The sequence below is a fragment of the Hyaena hyaena genome, unplaced genomic scaffold, assembly GCF_003009895.1.
Source record: "Hyaena hyaena isolate Hyena2069 unplaced genomic scaffold, ASM300989v1 scaffold_152, whole genome shotgun sequence".
Lineage (NCBI taxonomy): Eukaryota > Metazoa > Chordata > Mammalia > Carnivora > Hyaenidae > Hyaena > Hyaena hyaena.
In genome coordinates this window covers 1,254,404-1,277,797 of record NW_024080784.1, presented here as the reverse complement: position 1 = coordinate 1,277,797, position 23,394 = coordinate 1,254,404, and the positions used below count along the sequence as shown (strand labels likewise).

At 41.5% G+C, this 23,394-nt stretch overlaps 1 protein-coding gene across 7 annotated transcripts in view; it reads left to right on the top strand.

The window, feature by feature from the left end:
- The window catches only part of LOC120236343 (gamma-secretase activating protein), an 84,395-nt gene that overhangs the window by 59,473 nt on the left and 1,528 nt on the right, over positions 1-23,394 (top strand). For 5 of the 7 annotated variants that reach the window (XM_039239102.1, XM_039239099.1, XM_039239098.1 and 2 more), the window contains 9 exons: positions 4,689-4,817; positions 5,687-5,745; positions 6,407-6,438; positions 8,738-8,799; positions 12,471-12,566; positions 15,085-15,155; positions 16,088-16,182; positions 21,176-21,295; positions 22,145-22,206. In XM_039239102.1, coding sequence (XP_039095033.1) covers positions 4,689-4,817; positions 5,687-5,745; positions 6,407-6,438; positions 8,738-8,799; positions 12,471-12,566; positions 15,085-15,155; positions 16,088-16,182; positions 21,176-21,295; positions 22,145-22,206 — 726 coding nt within the window. Of the gene's footprint in view, positions 1-4,688; positions 4,818-5,686; positions 5,746-6,406; positions 6,439-8,737; positions 8,800-12,470; positions 12,567-15,084; positions 15,156-16,087; positions 16,183-20,947; positions 21,296-22,144; positions 22,207-23,394 lie in introns of those variants that run through there. The other 2 variants (XM_039239096.1, XM_039239100.1) reach the window with 2 other exon arrangements.

Here is a 23,394-nt window from a genome sequence, read left to right as displayed (position 1 = left end):
GTCTGTGCTAAAGGTAATGGATCACTGTGTTTCTCTGGGCTGCAAATAGAAGTTGATGCTGAGATGGTATCCACTGAACAAATTGGATTGATGCTATAGTTCTGCTAGGTTGAGCCCTGGCATGAAGACTAAAGGTCTTCTCTGAGTTGGCCTCTTCTCCTCTAAGAAGATGAAGATGATGGTTAATCAGCAGATGTAGAACCTAAGCCAGAGGGCCTTTTAGAAATAAAAGGCAGATTTTTTTTTTTCCCTGGCAGTACTTGGCAGATGACCTAGTACCACAGGGATTTTTTTTCCTCCTAAAATCAACTGGTAATCCAAATCATAAATGGGAACAGTCCCTTAATGTAATCCTTTGGTCCTTTTGTTCAATTAATAGTTTTGATGGGCTTCCTTTAGTAATTATTTCATGCCTTCCTAAGAGATAAAAGATTATTTTTCAAGAACAGACCTGGGATAATATCCCTTTTTTCAAAATCAAACTTTAGAGCATGGAGCCTGTTTCAATCTGTGACTCCCTCTCTCTCTGACCCTCCCCTGCTCACGTTGTCTCTCTCTCTCTCCTAGAAATAAATAAAAATATTTAAAAAAAAAATCAAACTTTAAAACTCTTCCTTGTGCAGGAAAATACTTCTGGGGCTTCTCTGAGGATCTGCTGGTTTCATCTCCCCCAGAAGTAGCTAAATTCATGAGTATTTTTTATAAAGTATTTTTGTGTATTTTACAGCTTTTGAACTCTTCTGAAGTAGCCTGCAATGTGCTTCTTGGGCTGTTGTGGCCTTTACTTTGTGATGATGCTGTTGTCCCTGATGAACACAGTGTTGAGTTCACAACTAGTTCCTTAAGTGCTCATCGAGTGACCCAGGAGTAGTGTTCTGTGCTCCCAGGTTGACTGTTAGGATGTGACTGTGCAGCTTTCACTAACTCTTACCCCCATTCTGTGTTAAAGCATATAAAATTTTATCTTGGAGCTGCTTGAGTTCTCTGGGTTAATGAGTATGCTGGTGTTACGTTGACATTCGTGATCTACCCTAGATTGACTGACCTTCTCTTTGACCCTATCTCCTAGTATTTAACAACACAATCATGAATCTTCAGACAGCTGGTTCTTCATCAGCCTGCAAACCAGAGGTGCAGATGAAGCAAATATGTGAGGCTTGGTGAGAGACTGGGATTACTTGGGCATGCTCAAGCAGGGTTCTCTGCTCTGGCTGAGCACTAGGGTTGCCTGGGGAACTTCTAAAACTCAGGAAGCTCAGGTCACACCCCACACTAGTTAAATGTCTAGGGAATGAGAGCCAGGGGTTTTCTGAGGTTGGGAGTCACATGCTAGAGGCAGCTATCTTCACTACAGAGAACCAAGTTCTATTGTTTGCTTTCTCTGTTTTCTCTAATGCTCTGTCTCTGATCTAAACTCAGGATCATTCTAGTCTCTCATTCTTTGCTAACTCCCTACATACCCCATCAGGAACATTCCCCCCTTGTCTTACATACTCAAATCTATTTTCAAACTCTGGGTCTTATCTATTACTCAGGCTTCAAAATAGACCATCCAATTTACAGCGATCGCTGAGAATTTTCATAACTTAAAAAATTACATCACTTACTTTGCAGATAGCATATAGTGACATATGCCACTAATTGTTTTCACAGATGTTATAGCATACAGCCCAGTGACCTTGAAAGACCCACAGGTTTAAGTAAAATATTTCTGGAACTTTTGATTAACAGTTGTTTCTTATTTGAAGTGGTTTTTGTTTGTTTATTTTTAAAACTTAGATCCTTTTCCTCCTAACCCAGTGGTTTTGAACTATTTTAGGTTACGGATTCCTTTGAACATCTGGTGCAGGTGGTAGACCTTGTCCCCAGAAAATTGCTCCTACAAGTCACTCCATTTTACATACAATCAGTGGGTTCATAGCCCCCTTGGAAGCCTATCTATGAACTTGTTTTATCTGTTTATTCTCAGCTGAGAAAAGGGATTAAAAAAAATTTTTTTTAACGTTTGTTTATTTTTGAGAGACAGAGTGCAAGCAGGGGAGGGGCTTAGAGAGAGGGAGACCTCAAATCTGAAGCAGGCTCCAAGCTCTGAGCTGTCAGCACAGAGCCTGTTGCAGGGCTCAAACTCATAAACTGTGAGATCATGACCTAGGCCAAAGTCAGGTGCTTAACTAACAGAGCCACCCAGGCACCCCATGAAAAGGGATTTTTTAATGGGAAGGAAGGAGAAGGAAGGTAGCTTGGAGGATAACTTTTCCTAGGAGATACAGTGTGTGAGTGGGGTTTTCGGACAGGACAGTGGTGTTTGGCTTGAGGGGACAAGGCCCCATGACAGATAGAAAAAAGGGCATCCGTGTTCCTCACAAGATCAGAGGGGTGGGACTGTGGTGGCAAAGCAGGCAGAGCTAGTATCTTAACTGACCACTAGGTGTCACCACAACACCAATTTGATTTTGGGCTTTGGCCCTAGAGTGCCTGAACCCCGGGGTAGAATAGCAAGCAAGCTGTACCGACTTCCTGTCATGGACTTAATACTGCCAAATGTTGGCAGGATTTGCGTTCATTATGATTGTTTTCAATAGAAGGAAGACCAACGGGTGGATAAAGGTACATTAATTATAAATAAATTGAAAGTGGAAGAAAAGGTGAGTGAGGTAGGTCAAGTTGGTGGTGTGACCTGACCGGTGTTCCAGTTTCCCCTAGAAATGACCTTTTACTGAATGTAGTTTTTCTTGTCTCTGTGAGAAGGGATGTTGGCCAGACGGGCCGTTCAGGCTTCTAAAACAGCAAGTTAATATTATTATATAATTTACTGATACTCCAAAATTCATTTTGAACCAATAGTGACTGTCCTTCCAATAAGAAATTGGATAATGTGCTATTATTTAATGTAAGGGCATTTTTCTTGGTTGAGGCATATTTTATTTAAGTTCTCATTTTTTTTCTCACAATGCAGCCAAGTCTGTCACCACACTAGTCATTAGCTCACTTTATTTTATGGCTACACATTGCCCCTTTGGCCCTAGTCATTTCTCTTATAAGCATGTATATTTTGGCAAGAAACTGTATCATAAATCTATCTTCATTAATTTAAGAAAACAGTTTATGTCAGTATATACTTTGACATCAGCCATAGAAACATTTTTCCAGATATGTCTCCTGAGGCAAGGGAAACAAAAGCAAAAATAAACCATTGGGACTGTATCAAACTAAAAAGGTTTTGCGCAGCAAAAGAAACCATCAACAAAACAAAACAAGGCAATCTATTGAATATGTCCAATAAGAGGTTAATATCCAAAATATATAAAGACATATATATGTCTTTTGACATATATTGAGTTGATACAACTCAACACCAAAAAAACATATATTGAGTTGATACAACTCAACACCAAAAAAACCAAATAATCCAATTTAAAAATGGACAGAGAATCTGAATAGACATTTCTCCAAAGAAGACATCCAAATGACCAACAGACACATAGGAAGATGCTCAACAATCACTCATCATCAGGAAAATGCATATCAAAACCACAATGTGATATCACCTCACACCTGTCAGAGTGGCTAGAATAAAAAATACAAGAAATAACAAGTGTTGGCAATGGAGAAAAATGAACCTACATGTTCTCTTGGTGAGAATGCAAATTGATGCAACCACTGTAGAAAGACAGTATGGAGGTTCCTCAAAAAATTAAAAATAGAATTACCATATGATCCAATAATTCTGCTACAGGGTATTTACTCAAAGGAAGTGAAATACTAATTTGAAAAGATATATGTACTCCTATGTTTATTGCAGCATTATTTACAATAGCCAATATATGGAAACAACCCAAGTGTCCATCCATAGATGAGTGGATAAAGAAGTGGTATATGTATACAACGGAATATTACCCAGTTCTAAGAAAAAGAATGAGATCCTGCCATTTGCAACAGCATGGATAGACCTAGTGGGTATAATGCTAAGTGAAATAAGTCAGACAAAGGCAAATATCATATGATTTCACTTCCATGTGAAATTTAAGAAACAAAACAAATAAACAAATTAAAAATAGACAAAAAAACCCCAGACTCAAGTACAGAGAACAAACTAGTGGTTGCTAGAGGGGATCTAGGGTGGGGGGTAGATGGGTGAATTAGATAAAGGGGATTCAGAGGTAGAAACTTCCAGTTATGAAGTAAGTCACGAAGATGAACAGTACAGCGTAGGGAATCTAGTAAATAAGAGTGTAATAATGTTGTTTGATAACAGATGGTGACTACACTCACCATGGTGAGCACTGAGTCATGTACGGAATTCTTGAACCATGTGTCACACTCCTGAAACTAATATATAGCACTGTATGTTAATTATACCTAAATTTAAATTTTAAAACTTTATAAAAACAATTTGTGTCAGTATATCCTTCACCATTAAAAAATGTGTTACTATTACCTGAGCCCATATCAAGAGTCATATGCTTAATCAACTGAGCCACCCAGGCACCCCAGATCTCTCTATTTTAGAATTCCTGTCAGGAGGAGAGTGCCATCTTCCGTGGGAAGAATTGACTTAGAAATGCTACCCTATGAAAGTTCAGAAAGTAAAACAAGCCCAGCTCTGCAGCAAGGTTCCAGTAGTCCTTGCCAGGTAGTTTGGGCCACAGGCCTGCTGCTCAGCTCACCCATGTTTTTGTTTCCCACAGGTGCATAGTTTTAAGGGCTACTGGGAAAAACTGAACTCCAACCTGGAATATGTTAAGTACTCCAAGCCACACTTGCACTATAACAACAGCATGGTCAGGAAAGAATGGCACAACTTGATCTCAGAAGAGGTTTGTGTGGACTCATGAAAATAAACCAAGAAGCAAAAGCATAATGCATTTGATAAGGTGATGCCTTTAAGTCCTGAGGCTGGCTTAAATTTGCAGGTCTCTCCCCAGTTGCCAGGCCCTTTTGCATTGTTGCCAGAAGACCAAAGTGCACAGAGCAAAGTGCTTCTCTGCTCTGTATTCTCTTGAGGGGGAAAATCAAGTGCACAGAGGTTAAGGGACACACACAGCATGTTCATAGTACAAGTAAGCTTAACATCCAGGTCTTAACACGGCCTCTTGCAGTACTTGTATAGTTAAAATTTGATTTAAAAAAACCTAGGTCTTCCCAAATTAGTGGTTGCTAGGGATTAGGTCTAGGTGCAAGAAGAGTGTCTGGGACTGACTACAAAGTGGGCAGCACAGGGAGATCTTTGGGAAGATGGAACAGTTCCGTAACTTGATTGTGGTGGTACATTGTGGTACATGAACCCGCATATCTGATGAAACAACACAGAACTATACCCTCATCCTACCAACATCCATTTTCTGATTTTGATATTGTACTATAGTTGTTTAAAGAAGATAGAGACACTGGGGGAGACTGGGTGAAGAGTGAATGAGAGCCCTCTTTAGCATTATGTATAATTGTGGTGTTATTGTATATAACACAATAATGTATAGTTGACTTGCACCTTCCCATAAACCTGTAAGAATTTCAGACTAAAATGTTTTTTAAACTAATTTTTAAGAACCTAGGTATTTTGGTTACTTGGAAAGTATATTTCTTTTTTTTCTGAAGCTCTTGACTGTATTACATTATGTCCATAGTGTGAAAAATGTCACCCACAAAACCTCTACCTTCCTCACCTCTGACATGTTCTCCCTTCTAGAAAACAGGAAGAAGAAGGTCCATGGTATATGTGAGGAATATTCTTGATAATGCAACAAAGTAAGTAAAATTAGAGATTAGTGTACCTATTAGATGGCTGTCTTTTGCAATTACTTTTTTGGATGTTTTCATGGAAGTAGCTTACTTTTGTTGAGTATCCTCAGCAAAATGAGGCTATCAACTTAATGCAGCCACCAGGGCCCTATTCTTGAGTTCAGTGATGGAGTACTAAACAGTTAGTAAGGGAAAATTGTATGTGTTAAATCTTACAGACTTGTATCGAGAAGATGGATGAATTATAAGTGATAAACCTCTTACTAACTGAGCACTTTGGGGTGGGTACAGACAGTAGGTTTGTTTTAAAAAGTGTCAGTGCACTGATGGAACTGGCTCTTATTTTGAAAGCACATTTTCAGTGAGTCATCTCGGAGTGCTACAAGTATAGGCCCCATTCCAGCCCTGTTCTATTTTCTGTTCCCATTATTTCCAATAACCGAGAGCGAACGATTGTTCTAAATTATTGTCATTGTTTGCACTAAAGGGTTTTGAGATCTTATAATTGCCTAATGTGGGTTTTGCCAAGTTGATTAAAGTGTTTGAGGTTTTCAGCCTCCTGAGAACAGTTTCGGCAGTGGTTTTATGGAGGATATCTTTGTATGGTATTGTGGCTTTTTGTTTTTTTATCTTTATATGTGAATAACATTGGCTAATTTCTTTGTAGGGTGATTTCTAACCTAGAAGCAAGGAATTTTGGTAAGAAAAGACCTATAATATAATAAAGCCTTCTGGATGTCAGTCAGTATTTGGTTTGTAACACTGTCTTTCCTACCACTGTGAGTTGGCGAGAAAATCACACCCAATAGTGTAATGAAGGCAGTGCCCTGAATATCTTCCTGTTAGAGTGACCACCCAGCTCCTTCCATGTCTGTGTTGGCACCAGGACCTTCAGGGACAGCTGCTGGATGTATTTTTGCTGGATGAGTCCCTCCGTGTTGGCCTATGGTTTTCATTATTTGTCTTCATGGACTTGATCTGATTACCATGCCCTGTGGCTATACCCACAGGATGCACTTGGGCAGTTCCCCTGGCCTAGAGCCGCTATCTTCACAGCAGGCTGATCATACGAGAGTCTGTGATTTGGGTTAACACTTGGCATTCACTAGGCTAGGTCATAGTGGTATAAAGATGAGGAGTCTCTGGGTGAGCTGTGTGGTTATGGGGGAAGAGCATGGGCTTGGACCCAGACAGAACTTGGCTTGACTTCCAGTTCATCCACAGTGCTCTCAGTGTGCTCCTGGGCAAGCCGTTTATTCATTTTGTGCATTATCCTTTTCAGGGTAAGGTGAGGAGAAACGGAGGGTAAATGGGGTGATGTGTGTAGAGCCTCGTACAGCGCTTGGTGCAACCTAAGGTGGCTGCTTTGTCATGAATGTGTGAGGAAGAGATGCTAACACAGTTTGTATACTAGGTGACAGGTGTTATAGAACCATAGTGGGGGAGGGAGTTGGTCAGGAGTGGGGACAGTTGGGGAAGAGAGCCAGGTTAGAAAAGCCTTCCTAGAGGGAGCAACGTCTGAGGTAAGTCTTGATAATCAAGGGTGTTTCTCCAGGTGAAACTGGGGGAAGAGAATGCTAAGTGTATCCAGGTATAAGTTTTCAGGGTTTTGCCCCTGGAGCTCTTTCATGCCTCACAAAGACCAGCCTCCATTTAAAAAGCTGTTATTTTTATATCCCACTGTGGTTTTATAGGCCTGGATGTTTAGGTACATATTGGGTGACCTAACGGAAATTATTGTAGATAGTGTGTTGTGGTACATCCTGCAGCTGTGTGCACAGCCCATGTGAACCGTGACAGTGAACTTGTCATCCAGCCCAGGCCTTCAGAGCCTGTGCTCACTGAACAGCCCCGAGGGAAGCATCCTCGGCCTGTGTTACCAGGCCATCCCCGCCTGAAGCCAGGGGTTCTACCACTAGCCACAGCCCTGCCTAGCAGCCAGGGTGTGGATGTGTGTGATTCATACTCATCCTCCGTGTACCGCTAGGCATATTGCAACATGGGAAGTGTTGCTGGTTGTTCAGGATTTTGTTGTATCCGTCATTCCTGTCCCTGTACTCCTGGCCTGTTTGCATCCTGTGACCAGTATCCTCTCTGAGGGTACATTACGAACTTGTCCCTTCCTCTCACGTGCTTAGTTCATACTAGATTTCTAGGAAGAATGTCATCACTAAAAGAAATAGAACAATCTGTGTGAAATTCAGGACTGCTGGCGTCAGGTTTTGAATGACTTCATCTAAGTCAGGAAGGTCGTGTAGGATCTGGTAGAATTTATCCAAAGGGGTCAAGAGGTGTCTGTGCCGTCCCACATAGGGTCATCAGTGCGCTGACCAGGGCAGTTCTGCTCTCTTGACAGGTGCCGTGGCTCAGGTGCCGCAGGAGAGGAGGAGTGGGGGACCACAGTGCCGTTAGAGGAGTGCGAGGGCACAGCTTCCAATGAGACTATGCTTGCCTGCCCCTTCCCTGTCCGTTTTCCATCTTGGTCTGGTTACCTTGTTAGTTGGATAACTTGTGTCAGTTGATATTATTTGATGCAGTAATTGACAGGTTCCCTCATTCTTGTGACTCCCAAAGTCACTAAACTACAAAGGGTCACAACGAAGGAGTCATGTGATCCTTCCACCAAGTCCCTGTCCCTGAGTTATGCCCTCCTTGGCATTAAGAGAGGGCCCAAGCCTCCCTGACTCTAGTAAAGCAGAGGTTCGTAGTGGCTGTTCATGCAGAAGAGGAATCAAAGCCAGAGCCTGTTGGTGTTGGGAAATGTGGTCCCCATTTTCTTTCTTTCCTAGTCTCTACTTCTGTTAGAATAGAGCTGCGTATCACCTGAGTGATAAGTTCAGCTTGCAGGAATAGTCACACATCGAATGAAAATTTTCATCCTATCTGCAAGTGTTCTATTTTCCCAATAAGTCAGAGAAGGGAAACCCAGGCTGATTTCCCTTCTTTTAGCCCATTTCCTGAAAACACCCTGCTTGACTACTGCTCTGTTTAATTTCAGAGCCAAGATTAACACCCCTCTTCCAGGAGGAGGACCACAACCAGAGGCTGCTTATCGGTCTGGTAAGTGGTCTGTGGGCTGTTTGGGTGCTGGGGGATGATAGGCTTCAAGGAAAGGGGAAAGGGCTAGATTGTACTTCTCATGCTAACCTTATGTTTCATTCATTCATTCATTCCTTTAACATATAGCTGTTATCAGCCCTCTAGGCCCTGTGTGGTCAGTGGTAAGCAACACAGATAAGATTTCTGCACTTTTAAAGGTTTTTTAAGGTTTATTTATTTACTTTGAGAGAGAGAGAGAGAGAGAGAGAGAGAGAGAGAAAGGAAGTGGTGGGGTGTGTGCAAAGAGAGAATCCTAAGCAGGATCCACACTGTTAGCACAGACCCCAATGCAGGGCTCTATCCCATGAACCAGGAGATCGTGACCTGAGTGGAAATCTAGAGTCAGACGCTTAACTGACTGAGCCACTCAGGTGTCCCTGCACTTTTAGAATTTATATTCTAGTGGGGGAGACATACATAAATCAATCACCCCCAAATATATAATTAAAGGAAATGTACACCATTGAGTGTTTAAAACAAGGAAAGAACTATATCTCTGTGGCATTTGTATTTGGGGTTTAAAACACAACAGAATAAAGTATTCTTTCTCAAGAAGTCCTACTACTAGGAAGACCAAAGAGAAATAATTCATGGAAAAGAAGATTGGTAAATAAATCCAAAATATGTTTTAAAAACTGATTAAAGAGACATCTGAAAAGTTTAATAAAATATTTTTAATATTGTACAGGCTTAGGAATGGGAAGTCCATTACCTTAAATTATGGAAAATTTTAAAATATGAGAAAAACATGTAAATATACATTCACACATTTTAAAATTCCAGTTAAATTTACCTTAATAAATAGATATACCAAACTTGAGCCAAAAAGGAGTAGAAGTCCTTGAAAGCACAATAACCATAAATAATTTGAAAAATTTGTCAAAGATTATCTCCAAAAATGTCACCAAATTATTTAATGAGCCAGTTCTTTCGAACTGTTAGGGATCTAGATCATCCCCATGCTATGTAAATTATTTTTGGAGGGAAAATAAAAAACATGGGAAGCTTCTCAGTCACTTTAGAAAGCTAGCATAACCTTAAAACCAAAATCTAACAGTGGCTACTTTTACTTATGAACATAGATACCACAAGCTTAATTCAAATATTTTCCAGTGGTCCATTTGAAAAATACAGCAGGCTTAATATTAGCAAATATATTAATGTAATTCATCATATCACTAGTTCAAAGAGGGGGAAAAAGATAATCTCTGTCGGTGCTTAAAATTGACAAAAGTAAAATCCCACTTCTGGAATACATCAATTCATAAGACAAAAAAAAAATTCTAATACTGATAGCGAACATCCTTCTTAATGGAATGTTGGGAGCATTCCTGTTAAAATCAGAGGAAAGTTAAGGATCCTTGCTATTTTCACTAAAATTTTATATTGTTCTGGAAATTCTATACAGTGCAATTAGAAACAAAAGTAAAAGTACATGCTATGATTATCCAGTGCAACAAATGAACAAAATAATCAACTAAGGAAATGGAAAAGAATAAGGAAAAAGTTAATAAGCTGGTGATTCTAAATTTATTTTCTTTTTTATTAGGATTAACCAGTTAGAAAAGTAAATGAAAAACATTATTCCATTTCCAAATCCTTAGCATCTAGATTTAATAAAATTAAAACTAAAAAGCCAATGAAATTTCTCTGACAGTTGACCAAGTGACTCACTTGACAAAGAGGACGGGAACTAGCATCACCAGAGAGCTAAGTCTGTTGTTGATCTACGATAATTGAAGCAATGTGGTGCTTGTACAAAATAGACCATCAGGAGACTCTAGTTTTAATTTGAATCTTTAGTGTATGATAAATGAAGCATTTAAAAATCACCGTGGAAAGAAAGAATTTTCCATCAATGGCTGGCTGTTTCGAAAAGACAGTTGGAGCCCTTCTATCCCAAATACCACTACCTTTGTAGCATAAACCAACAAAAATGTCAGATAGGTTAGGGGATCTAACATATAACAGTGTGTGTGTGTGTGTGTGTGTGTGTGTTGTGTGTCCCTATCAAATTGTCAAAAATTTAAAAATCACTCTAGCAGAGTTCAGCCTCTGGGAAATGGAGCATTCACATGCAACATGGCTGCAAATTAGTATAACCACAGTGGAAGGCATTTTGGCAGTGTCTGTACAGACCTTAAGTACATGATCCAACAAATTCCATTTCTAGGAATTTAGCCTGAGAAAATAATTGGGGATATGGCAAAAAATATTGTATGAGGATTTTTTTAGTACCATTAACAATTGCATAAGAAGCATCTCATAATGTGTCAGAAGGGAGTAGATAATTCTAGTACTCTCCTAAAATTGAATACTGTGCAGCCATCACAACCAGTGTGGTTAAGAATACTTAATGACATAAACTATTATATGATAAAAAGCAAATTAGAAAACATCAGAATGAGTGCGCACACTGGAGAAAAGGAAAGTAAAAAGTTCAAAATGTTAACATAAATGATAGGATTATGGGTGATTTAAATTTTCATCTTTATGGTTATTATAGAAAAATTGAAAAGCACAAAAAAGCATGCAGTAGCCATAAATCAAAAAAAGTTAAGCCTAGGGGTGCCTGGGTGGCTCAGCTGGTTAAGCATCCAGCTTCACTTAGGTCGTGATCTCAACAGTTCATGAGTTCAAGCCCCGCATCAGGCTCTGTGCTGACAGCTTGGAGCCTGGAGCCTGCATCAGATTTTGTGTCTCCCTCTCTCTCTGTCTCTCCCCTGCTCATGTTCTGTTTATCTCTCAAAAATAGAACATTAAACTTTTTTTTTTTTTTTAAATATTTAAGCCTAATTGATGAACACATGGCCCAGAATGCCACGAGCTAAGTTTTGCTTAGGGTGCTATATATGTAAAACTGATAAAATAGAAGATATGTGCACATATGATGTCAATTGTACGATGCCCATGGTGTTTATTCATGCAAAGATCTCTCTAGCCAGGAGGGCCTCTAGCAGAGTAGGGCATAGGCAGAAGGGAGGGGGGAAAGAAAGGGAGGAGGCAGAAAAGCAAAAGGTGGAGAGGGCTAGGATCCCACACTGATTGGTGAGTTCCAGGAATGATCAGAACAGAGAAGGTATGCAAGCCTGTTTGGAGGCAATAGAATCAATATCATTACTTTTCCATATAGGGGCTTCATCCAGTGTCTATAACCACGGTAGAGGGAGGTACCTGATACATTTCCTTTTTACTCCTACCTCTGTCCTTCCCCAGACCATGCTTCCCCTCCTCAAACCCCCAGTTGCTCTATGGTTAGAGTAGTTCCTGTTAGTTCTCCAGGGCTGGGAGCAGTAGACTTCAACCATCTGGTACATCCCAAAGCCTTTGACTTCTAAGTTAATGGCTTTGCCCTGTTTCCTTGGAGAATTCTTGTTAAGGCTGGGAATCTGATTCTTGGCTGCTCACTGAGCTCTGGGGGAATCATCAGCCGTTCCTCTTGAAGAGAACGTTGGTGCCCTTGATTTATGTCCATTGAAGTAACACTGTGGGTTGTACATTTCTGTTGGTGGGATCTTCAGACTCATTATTTTTCATACTGGTAAAGAGTGTTAATAAATGTATCTAGTTTAAACCAGCAGCAGGTGTGAGTGGGCAGGTTGTGACTTATCTAATCTGTATCCTGTTTTCAGATGGTGTCTGAGCTAAAAGACCATCTTCTGAGACACCTACAGGGTGTAGAAAAGAAGAAAATTGAACAGATGGTTCTGGACTACGTTTCAAAACTGGTTGGTTTTGCTTTTTTCTTCCCTATTCTGCTGCCCCAACCATGCCCCCCCGCCCCCGCCCCAGTATGTAGCTCCTGGTATATGGTTCAGTTTTTCAGATGAGGTTTTTGCAGATTTCCTGTCCTCAAACCAGCATATTTTGTGCTAGAGATTGAAGAAAGGGAAAAAAGAATAAAAAAAAGCAATGTTAGGAAAGTAGTTTATTATAGTCCCTTCAAAGGGTGATTTTTATGTTCATGGAAGCATAGAATGGTAATGAACTTGGCATGGTTGCCAAATGTTCTCATGTCATCTTGGCATCTTCTAGCTCCTTATTAAACCATAGATAATGATTTCTGTACATGGAGGTTTATGAAGACATGAGAGAACTTGAACTTAAATTCTTAATGAGCACCAAACAGCCCAGTTAAGCCAGATTCTAGCTCAGTTGTATAAATACTCCCACATTAGAGTCTACTGGTAGAATTGGGAGCTCATCTATCCAGTAGCCAGTAGTCACTCACTGAGATTGTGTGATCCAAATTAATAACACCAGTCCATGTGTAAATAGAAATTATATGATTAGTTTGAATTTTGAGGCAGTCTTGAGTCTCAGAAAATGTATGGAGTTGAGGCATGACCCTACTAACAACCTAGAGCTAATGTAGTAAACCAGTTTCTTGAAGTACTTAAATTCACATAAAGAGAAAGAACACTTCATTTCTCCAAGTTTGGGTAAGACCAGTATGCAAATAACCAGTGTGTGAACATATATGTTTACATATGTATTAGATACAGTCCTGATTGAATTTCTTATTTAATTTTAAAGTTTTATGCCTTTATTGTACTCATTACTGTCTGTTTTTAAATAATATCCTTGAATTTCACAGTTTTTAATACATTAGAAGAGGTTGGTATCCTCATATATTGATATTTACAAGCAGGGCATTGAAACTTTATTCTTTTTTTCCCCCCAAAGTTTGTTTGTTTATTTTGAAAGAGAGGGAGAGCACAAGCAGGGGAGGAGCAGAGAGGGAGAGAGAGAAAGAGAATCCCAAGCAGGCGCCACACTTTGAATGCAAAGCCCCATGCAGGGCTTGCACTCACAAACCGGGAGATCATGACCTGAGCTGAAATCAAGAGTCAGACACTTAACCAACTGAGCTGCTCTGGTGCCCTGGCATTGAAGCTTTTTTAAACAATAATATTTGTCGTAAAACTATACTAAGAAGCTCAATTTATGAATGTGTTCTTGATATTCCCATGCTTATACTAACTTGCTTTCTTTGTCCTTTAATAACACAACTATTTAACATATCCGTCTGTCATCTTTCTTTCTGTTGACTTTAAGTTTCACCTTCCAAAGTGTTAAAGGCTTTTGTTCCAGCATCATGCTTCCTTGCAGTTAATCACATAAACCCTTTTTTTTTTTAAATGTTTTATTTATTTCTGAGAGAGGGAGAGAGAGAGACATAGCATGAACAGGGAGGGTCAGAGAGAGAGGGAGACACAGAATCCGAAACAGGCTCTGGGCTCTGAGCTAGCTGTCAGCACAGAGCCCGACGCGGGGCTCGAACCCACAACTGTGAGATCATGACCTGAGCCGAAGTCAGACGCTTAACCGACTGAGCCATCCAGGCACCCCAATCACATAAACCTTTTAACAGCAGTTTGTGTTAACAACCTCTAGATCCAATAGGACCAGAAGTGGTAGGGCTGCAGCCTCAGAAAACTCAGTACCCATGACTTTCTGACTTGGCAGTCAGTGACTGAGGCCAAATCCACCTGCTCCTGCCCAGAAGCAAGCAGCCTTGTCTCCCAGTCCTCTTAGGAGAGTGGCTGACCAGGCTTTCTAAAACAAATGGAGGACATTGCTGCAGAACCAGACTATATTGCTTATGAGTTATCTTACTTGATTTCAGCCAAAGAGAACCTGAGAATCTCTGTCACTGAGAATAAACTATTTTTGCCTGTGTCTGTATGGAGATCCTTTCTGATTTGCCCCCCATCCTTAAGCCTACACTAGCTGTGCATGGATTCGGGGCTGGCTACAGCCCCATGGAGACTGCTCTGTTGCTGACAAATTGGCCAAATGGATGACCTGGACTTGAAAGCAGTCTTACTCTACGGAGTCAATGTTCAAGACCTCCATTCTCTTCTGCGTCTCCTTTCTTTTCACTGTCAGCTGCTGACCTTTGTCATGTAACAGGCCTAGAGCAAATCCACTTGGACTTGACCTTCACTGATGGCAGACGGCCTACGATTGAGGGCCTGTTAACCAGGCTGGGGAAGCTCAGCTGGGCCACTGCCTGCATAGACAGAAGGGTCTCTGTTAGACGCTGGTGCACATTTTCAGTCTTTCCATTTTGGATTCCAGGGCCTCAGAACTGACTGCAGAAAGCCTGGTTCTGTGTCCGGGCACAGGCTACATGCCAGCTGTCCTGAACGTGCCCATCAGGCCTGTGGAGAGCTAGCTGTAGGGACCCCTGAGGGAGGAGAGGGTACGGGCAAAGGCTAAAAGGCTGTCTTTATCCTCCAGCTGGATCTCATCTGCCAAATACTGGAAACCAGTTGGAGGAAACATAATCTTCACCCCTGCGTTCTCCGCTTGTACGCAAGTATTTTTCGCTCTCTTTTATCAAGGTGTACAAAGAGCTAAAACAACCCTCATTGCTGCCTGTTTGGACGAAGCTTTTTTGGATGTTAACAATTGACAGCAGTTGTCACCAGCCCTGACACTGTCTATCTTAGTTCTATACTCAGTATTCAAGGAATGGCCCTGTTACTTCCTCATCCTCATTCCCTGGCATGCGGTTGATGAGGAGGGAGGGACGTGTGAACTCAGGACTGCTAGGAGGGAGAATTTCAATTAATACAATTTGTTATTTATGTGTCTTCTGTCTGGTTAGATTCTAGGCATTAGACAGATGGTCACCATCATATGTATGAGGCTTTCAGCAGAGCCTAGCCTTTCACGATTAGCATGAATTCCATCTCTATTCGGTATTCAGAGCCACTGCTTAGAAAAACAGGGTTTTTTTGGGGCGCCTGGGTGGCTTAGTCGGTTAAGCGTCCGACTTTCGCTTAGGTCATGATCTCACGGTTTGTGGGTTCGAGCCCCGCGTCAGGCTCTGTGCTGACTGCCAGCTCAGAGCCTGGAGCCTGTTTCAGTCTGTGACTCCCTCTCTCTCTGACCCTCCCCTGCTCACGCTGTCTCTCTCTCTCTCTCCTAGAAATAAATAAAACATTTAAAAAAAAAAAAAGAAAGAAAAACAGGGTTTTTTAAAATGTTTATTTTGAGAGAGAGAGAGAGAACATGAGAGGAGAAGGAGCAGAGAGAGAAGGAAGGAGAGAACCCGAAGCAGGCTCCACACTGTCAGCACAGAGCCCAACTTGGGCCTCCATTTCACACTCCATGAGATCATGATCTCCGCTTAAATCAGGAATCAGAGGCTTAACTGACTGAGCCACCCAGGTGCCCCTACAAATGGGGTTTTAGAGATGAACCCATTGGCTGACCATGGTTCTGTTGTTTTTCCCAGCAGTGGGCGGGCCAGTGCAGCTGAATTTACAGTGTTTTACATCATGACCAGGATTCTGGAAGCTACCAGGAGTTTGTTTTTACCACTGCCTCCTGGTAAGTCTTGGCTCTTTTGTCCTTTGTTGTAAGAATTTTTTTTTTTTTCATCTTCGTGTGGTCCCCAGCCTTGGCTCATTATGAATTTAAGGGTGTGATCATCTGTGTCTGAGAAATTGGGTGTCTGGCGTCACTGTGAGAGATGGGCCTGACATTGTGGTCTTGTAGACCATATCTCTCCAATAATTAAACTGTGCTGTGGCTTCTCACTAACTTTAGGGAGCCTAGGCTGGTCCTCATGCAGCTTGTTAACATATTTGAACCAGTGACACTGATTGATAGATATCTTTTGCTGATGCCTCTAGGCTTAGTTTATCTGATTAAGAAAGTTAACACTCAGAAGGAAGTGGGTCTGGCTGGCTGTCAGAACTTGAGCTGATTCTTATGTGCTTGGAAGCTAAAAATTGCCCTTGGGACTCTGAAACAGGACCAGTCAGGCCTGAAAACAACCTTGGCATGTGTGTATGCAGTCATTCATTTAATTGGTCATTTGTTCATTAAATAAACAATTTGTTGATTTTTTAAAAATTCCATTCCACATACTGTGCTAGAAATTAGAGCAGTTACAAAAATTAACAAAAGTCCAGTTGGGAACATGTGCATATAAATCTGTATCCTTTATAAGAAACAAACAAGCTTCTATCAGCCTTGCATTCATTACATCTAAGTTCTGACTAGTGTTAAGCATTTTGATAACTATCACTACATAATGTTTATCAGCCAGTTTTGTTTATTTATTCATATACATCTATCCAATCATCTATCAGTAATTCATTCTTTTACTCATTCCTTTTAAATCAGGATGGGGTGCCTGGGTGGCTCAGTCAGTTAAGTGTCCAACTTCGGCTCAGGTCATGATCTCGCAGTCCGTGGGTTCCAGCCCCACACTCAGCTCTGTGCCAACAGCTCATAGTCTGGAGCCTGCTTCAGATTTTGTGTCTTCCTCTCTGACTCTGCTCCTCTCCTGCTCACACTCTGTCTCTCTCTCTCTCAAAAACAAATTTAAAAAATTAAACCAGTATGAATATGGTGCCCATTTTATGCCAGTTAGTGTTCTAAGTACTTTACATAAATAAGCACATTTAATTTTCATAACAGTCCTAAATGGTAGGCACTTAAATGGAACCACATTAACTTGTCAGTATCCAACCAGTTTTTTGACCAACAAAAATGGCTCTTTCATACGGTTCCACTTAATATTCTTACCCTTTTATTGATGGTGAAATTGAAGCACAGAAACATTAAGTAACTTGCCCAAAAGTCACACAGCTATTAAGCCACAGAGCCAGTATTCAAATCCAGGCAGTCTGGCTCCACAATCTGTGCTTTCAGCTACTACTCTGTGCCATCTCTTGAATTTTATGTTCCATTTGAATTAGTTGATGTGGAAACATTGACTATTTATGGGCCCAGGAATCCCCACAGCACAGTTTTGACTTGTCAGCATTTGTGAGATATCTGATTCAGTTTGGAATCCTTCATCCTTTCTCTATCCATACATCTTATCTTATAAGAGCTGATTGTAGTGGAGGTAAAAAAAGTTTCTTTTGATTTTGTAGGAATCTGAAAGTGACCATTCATCAGGAGAATGATTGGCTTTAAATGATCCCAATGGAATATGAATTGCAAGGTGCCCTCTAGAAAGACTGAAGGGATTTCTTGAAAACTATATATAGCTCTCTGGCTTCAGCTCTTAATTATTTGTCACTAACACAAAAGTCTTGTTAGAGGAATGATTGACAGTTTTAAATTTGTTCACCATGCATGTTCAAGCCCCTTTTGTAAATAAATGAAAGTTACTTATGGGGACATTATTCTTGGGACACTTTACTTTCTATGGAATATCACATTCCTCCACAGGGATGTGTAAGGGTGGGGAACTTGTTGGAAAAGTGTTACCCATAGTGATCAAGAATTATTAGGAGTAGACTTAATGGTTTGTGTCCATGGGTCAAGTAAGACAATGTCCCTCTCTCCTCTTAAATCTTTCTTTTCCTCATGTGATGTGGAAATAGAGGTGAAGTGAGGCTGAGTCACGTGGGTGTGCACATGTGTGTAAACACTGGGTGTTTTTCCATGTCCTTGTGTTCGTGTGCTTGCTTTCCAAGCCTGCTGGATTAGTGAGATCTGTCGAGTTCCAAGAGTCAGAAACTTGTAACCCATTTGGTTAAAGAAAAAAGGGAACGAGGACCCCCAAAAGGAAGTCATAGTTTAACCAAAGCTGGAGCATTTGCAGTTTGAATGGAGCTGGGGTTCCCCTCGCTGGCTAGGCCAGGAGTGCTGGAGGGTGAGGGCAGGGGAGGGGGGTGGGGGAAAGCTGGCTGGAAAAGCTCTGCCTCAGAACTGATGCCTGCCTACTTGGAGCCAATTAGCTGTGTTGCTTGGAGCTGACGCAAGGAGGCAGCCAGGCAAGGATTGTTGGATGTGGGATATGCCCTAGGGATAGAGGACGAAGCATCATCAGGGGTTTTCAGGACATGGACACAGGGCTGGAGAAGGAATTTTGAATCCAGGAAATTTATAGGAACCTTATATAAACTTTTCCTCAGAAATAATTTCACATTTTTTAATCTTAGGAAAAACATCCAAATCCGTTTGAAAAATCTCATGTTGTTGATTAGTTAGTAAAATCACTTTTTTTTTTGGATTCAGAGAAGCCAGTGGACTCATCCCACTGTCAGCCCATTAACATCTGCTTGTGGGCAGAGTCCACACTTTATCTGACCCTTGATGTGGCCAGGACTTTGGACTCAGTTCCTCCCTGCTCATGACTCATATGCTCAGAGACAGAAAACTGCATGACTGCTCTGAATTCAATTCCTGCTCTTTGGGCATCATTTCTTTGTCATGTAAATTCCTAGGGTTAGACTGTAATCCTTTGTTATTTCCTATCCACACCCCATCAGTTTCCAATTCTGTACCTGTTGCCTTGGGTCTCCCCCAATCCCTTCCTTCCTCTTTCAGGGTCAACGCTCTCATCACCTCTGGTGCAGGGTCAGGCAGTGGCCTCCCCTACGTCTCTACCTCTTGTAGCAAAGTGTTGGTACTCCAATCCATTCTTTGCCTGTTGCCATTTTAATATTCCAAAAGGGACACTGACATCCTTTTCCCATCTTGCTCAGAAACTTTCTGTGTACCTCCCCAAAGTCTCCTAAATAAGACATTCCTTCCTTGCCACCATTCCGCATTCAGTCCCTGCCATGAGTCCTCAGAGCACCCTGCACTTTTCCTTCATGGAACTGGTCACATTTTTTAAAATGTATATTTTGTGATTATCCGATTGTCTTCCCATCAGACTGGAAGGTGGATGGGAGCAGCAGTGTTGTCTGTTTTGCTCATTATTGTGCACCCAGGTCCTTGCGTGGTATCTGGAAGGGATTTGTTAAATAACCATTCCAGCCTTACCTCCTACCGTTCCTCACGTACACCTGATGGCAACTCAGCTGGGTCATTTAATACTTTCTGAACATGCCTCATACTTTCTCACCTTTGGGCCTTTGTTCATATTGTCCCATTAACCCAGCAGCCAGTTACTAGTCCAGGGTAATGTTATGGGTTAAAATCCCATAGCCTAGCTTCAAATTGAGCTCTGCCACTTACTGTATGATCCTGGGCAACAAGGATCTTACTTCATTCTTAGCTGAATCTTGGTTTCCCCATTTATAAAATGGGAATCAGGTAGTTCCCACCTAATAGTGTTGTATGAGTATCAAGTTGGTCAGTGCCTAGACTGACGGCTTCAGTATGTACGTGTTACCAGTCACTGTCGTTCTACTGCGTCCCTACTCTTCATAGACTTTGCTCTCGTTCTCAAAGCCACCCAATGGGAAGGGTACTAGTGGCTCCATTTTAGGGATGAAGAAACAAGCTCATAGGGGCTTAATTACCTATGGTCAGTAGGCAACACAGCAGGATTCCAGCGTTGGTCTGCTCGTGACAAACCTGGCTTTTTTTTTTTTTTTTTTTTTTACTGTCTCCACTCTTCTGTATGTTCTCTGGCCTCACTTCTACACAGAGGAATTGCATTTACCCTTCATAGGTCCCCTCCTGTGCTGTCTTTTTCAAGAGGGCTTTTCTGATTATCTGCTGGAGTGATATCTTTTCTCATGGATGTTGTTTTTATTGTTATTATTATTTTCAATAAGTTTATTTATTTATTTTGAGAGAGACAGAGACAGTGTGAATGGGAGAGGGGCAGAGACATAGGGAGAGAGAGGATCTTGAGCAGGCTCAGTGCTGTCAGCGTAAAGCCCGATGCGGGGCTCAAACTCACAAGCCATGAGATCATGACCTGAGCTAAAACCAAGAGTCAGATGCTTCATCGACTGAGCCACCAGGCACTCCTGTTTTTATTGTGTATTATTAACAGTGTACTTAGAGCTCTAGGTTTGTGAGTGAAGAATTGAACCTCCCCACAAGACTTAGGCATGAGGGTGGGCCTTCCTGTCTATTGAATTCCTATAGACCTGCTATCTGCTCATATTATTTACTTTTTTCTTTTTCATAATTTACTTCAAGTAGACCCCAAAAGCCTTTCTTTAGGGCATACCCAGAGTTCAGGCTTATAGACTGTCCCCTTCTAGTCCAAAATGTTTCCTCTTCAGCAAAGTGGTCCCCATCGATCAGCCTTTTAGCCTGGCCATATGGGATTTAAAGCTCTTCTGTTAATTGTTCTCTTTTGCCATCTTGCTATAGAATCACCAACCTATTAAACTGTAAAACTAATTTTCATTGGGCAGGCCTTGCATTTTGTCTCTTTGTCTAGGAAGGGACGAAAGGCAAAGGAAGTACATTCTTGTTGGGAGCTTACTATGTACCTAGCGCGCTACTTGGTCGTGATAACACAAAGAAGGAAACTTGGACCTTGTCTTCTAGCAGCATTTATTTGACTCTTGGTGCCAAGGCATCGAGCTAAGTGCTTTATCCACATCACCGAATTCCTTCCCTCTGGAAGGCTGGCCAGCCGTGTTTACCCTCCTGATCTCTCTACTAGGTTTTCACACTCTGCACACGATCCTGGGCGTCCACTGTCTCCCTTTGCACAACCTGCTGCATTACATTGACAGCGGAGTGTTGCTTCTCACCGAAACAGCTGTCACAAGGCTCATGAAAGGTATGAGGCTCTGAGTTTGCCAGAGGGCCAGCTCTGGGCCATGCGCCGTTAAGCTGGTTTTGCGGGTGTGAGCCTGTGGGGGTCACACGGGGCCCCGCTGTGCTCAGGAGGGCCCCGTGCCCTGCTGAATGCTCTGCATTAAGTCTTGAAATTCTTAGTAACGGAACAAGGGGATCCTCGTTGGCCATTTGCAGTGGATGCCACATAATATGCATTTTGCCCTGTTCATTTCCTGTAGCCAGCCCTTGGGGTAGTTTAAAGTGCCTTTGACCTGCAAGAGGCCCCAAAGGGCTTCCCGATCCACTCACAGCTATTACATTCCTTCTCTGTACATGAGGGCACTTGAGGATAGGGGACTCTGAAGGCTTGTTTCTGGAGAAAATGTCATGAAATGGCTTACTTTCAGCTGATTAACTCTGTCGTCTCAGACTTAGCCTTGAAACGCAAGAAAAGTTGAGAGATGGAGCACTTAACGTGAATTGGAACTTGACAGCCTCTGGATGATCACTTGCTGAAATTATTCATTGTGGTATTTTATAGATGAGTTTTGTTAATGTGTGCTAAAGTGTTTGCCATTCCTCAAGGTGCCTTCTGTTTTAGGTTAGTAAAATGGTTTTGTGGCTGGCAGCCTGTTACAAAACCAGGTTTTGTGCCATAGAGAAACAGCGTCAATAAAAACAAAGCCCTTTTATTCAGAGACACAAACAGAAATGTTCAAGGTACTATTAGACACCGTGAGAACACAAGGTTGGGATGTGTGTTGTCAGAATAAACCATTAAACTAGTATTTAGCTTGCTCAGATATTAAAGTGGAGGTTTGTTTTATTTGCCAATCTACCTTTCTTGTAGATCTGGACAATACAGAGAAAAATGAAAGACTAAAATTCAGCATCATTGTGCGGCTTCCCCCGGTAATCCTGAATTATATTTTATTCTCTCCATAAGCCTTGGTATGAATGTCCTTCAGTCTCTTCTTGTAAAAAGAGCATTTACTTGTTTTGGGCTGAAGTCAACTGAATTGTTTCACTTTTCAGTCCTTTCCAAGAAATCCCATCTACCCCCACCCCCGTCAGCCGTTCCCCGCTGCGCCCACAAAGGGCTCGTTCCTCTGGCTTTGTACTGCCTGGCACAGCCTGCCTGAAGCACTGAGCCATTTTTCGCTCTTAGGAAACCACACTAATATTTACATCTATGAGTCTGAGGGGAGGGACAGGGGAAACATGTGCTTTTGGCATTTAAACTGATAAGAAATTTAAATTCAGGTGAGGTCAGGGGTTCTGGAACTGCATTTCCTCTCACTGTCATTTCCTCTACCGCAGGAAAACATTCCCAGGTTGAAGGAAGAACGAGAAACATGAGAGAAAGGGTTTTTCAGACACTCTTTACTTTTATGGGGGATATTAGCTCTCTGAGTCAGAAATACTAAGAAAATATGAAATTCCACAGCAAGGTCTTCAGAGCCCTGGACTCCAGAACCTTCCTGACCCCGAGAGCCTTGGCCCGCTCTCCGCTCTGTTTACATACCTTGAACACTCCCATCTCTGGCACGATCCTCCCACAAAGGGATGTCCGTTGCCTTTCTAGACCTAATCATCTTCCTTTGTAATACCCTTTCCTCCTCACATCTTACTGAAGCAAAGGCAAGGGTAGAAAACAAAGCATACTTTCCATGGCTAGATCTCTCTGGGGAAAGTCTCTGAACATTTAGTTCGGTCTCTAAATTTGATTTTTTTTAAAAATTTTGTCTTAGCTCAAACTCTTAGGGAATTAAATTTTTCTGAGCAAGACATTGGTAGAGAACATGGCTACAAACTTTTATTTCCTATCAAGATATCACTTAGAGTTGCAGGTACCCGATTTTGAAGAGTACCAGATGAACTCCATCTCAGAAACAGAATTTGGCAACATCAGTGTAGAAGCTACTTTCCTGAGGGTTGCATTTAAGGGAGTATTTGTTCAGAATTCGGAAGCACACCTCACAGGAAATGGCCTTTCTTCAAGGGCCATTAATCATAAAGGGCCTCTCTTTTAGACTAGTTACTTAAAATTTTTTTTTTCAAATTTTTAAATGTTTATTTATTTTTGAGAGACAGATAGCA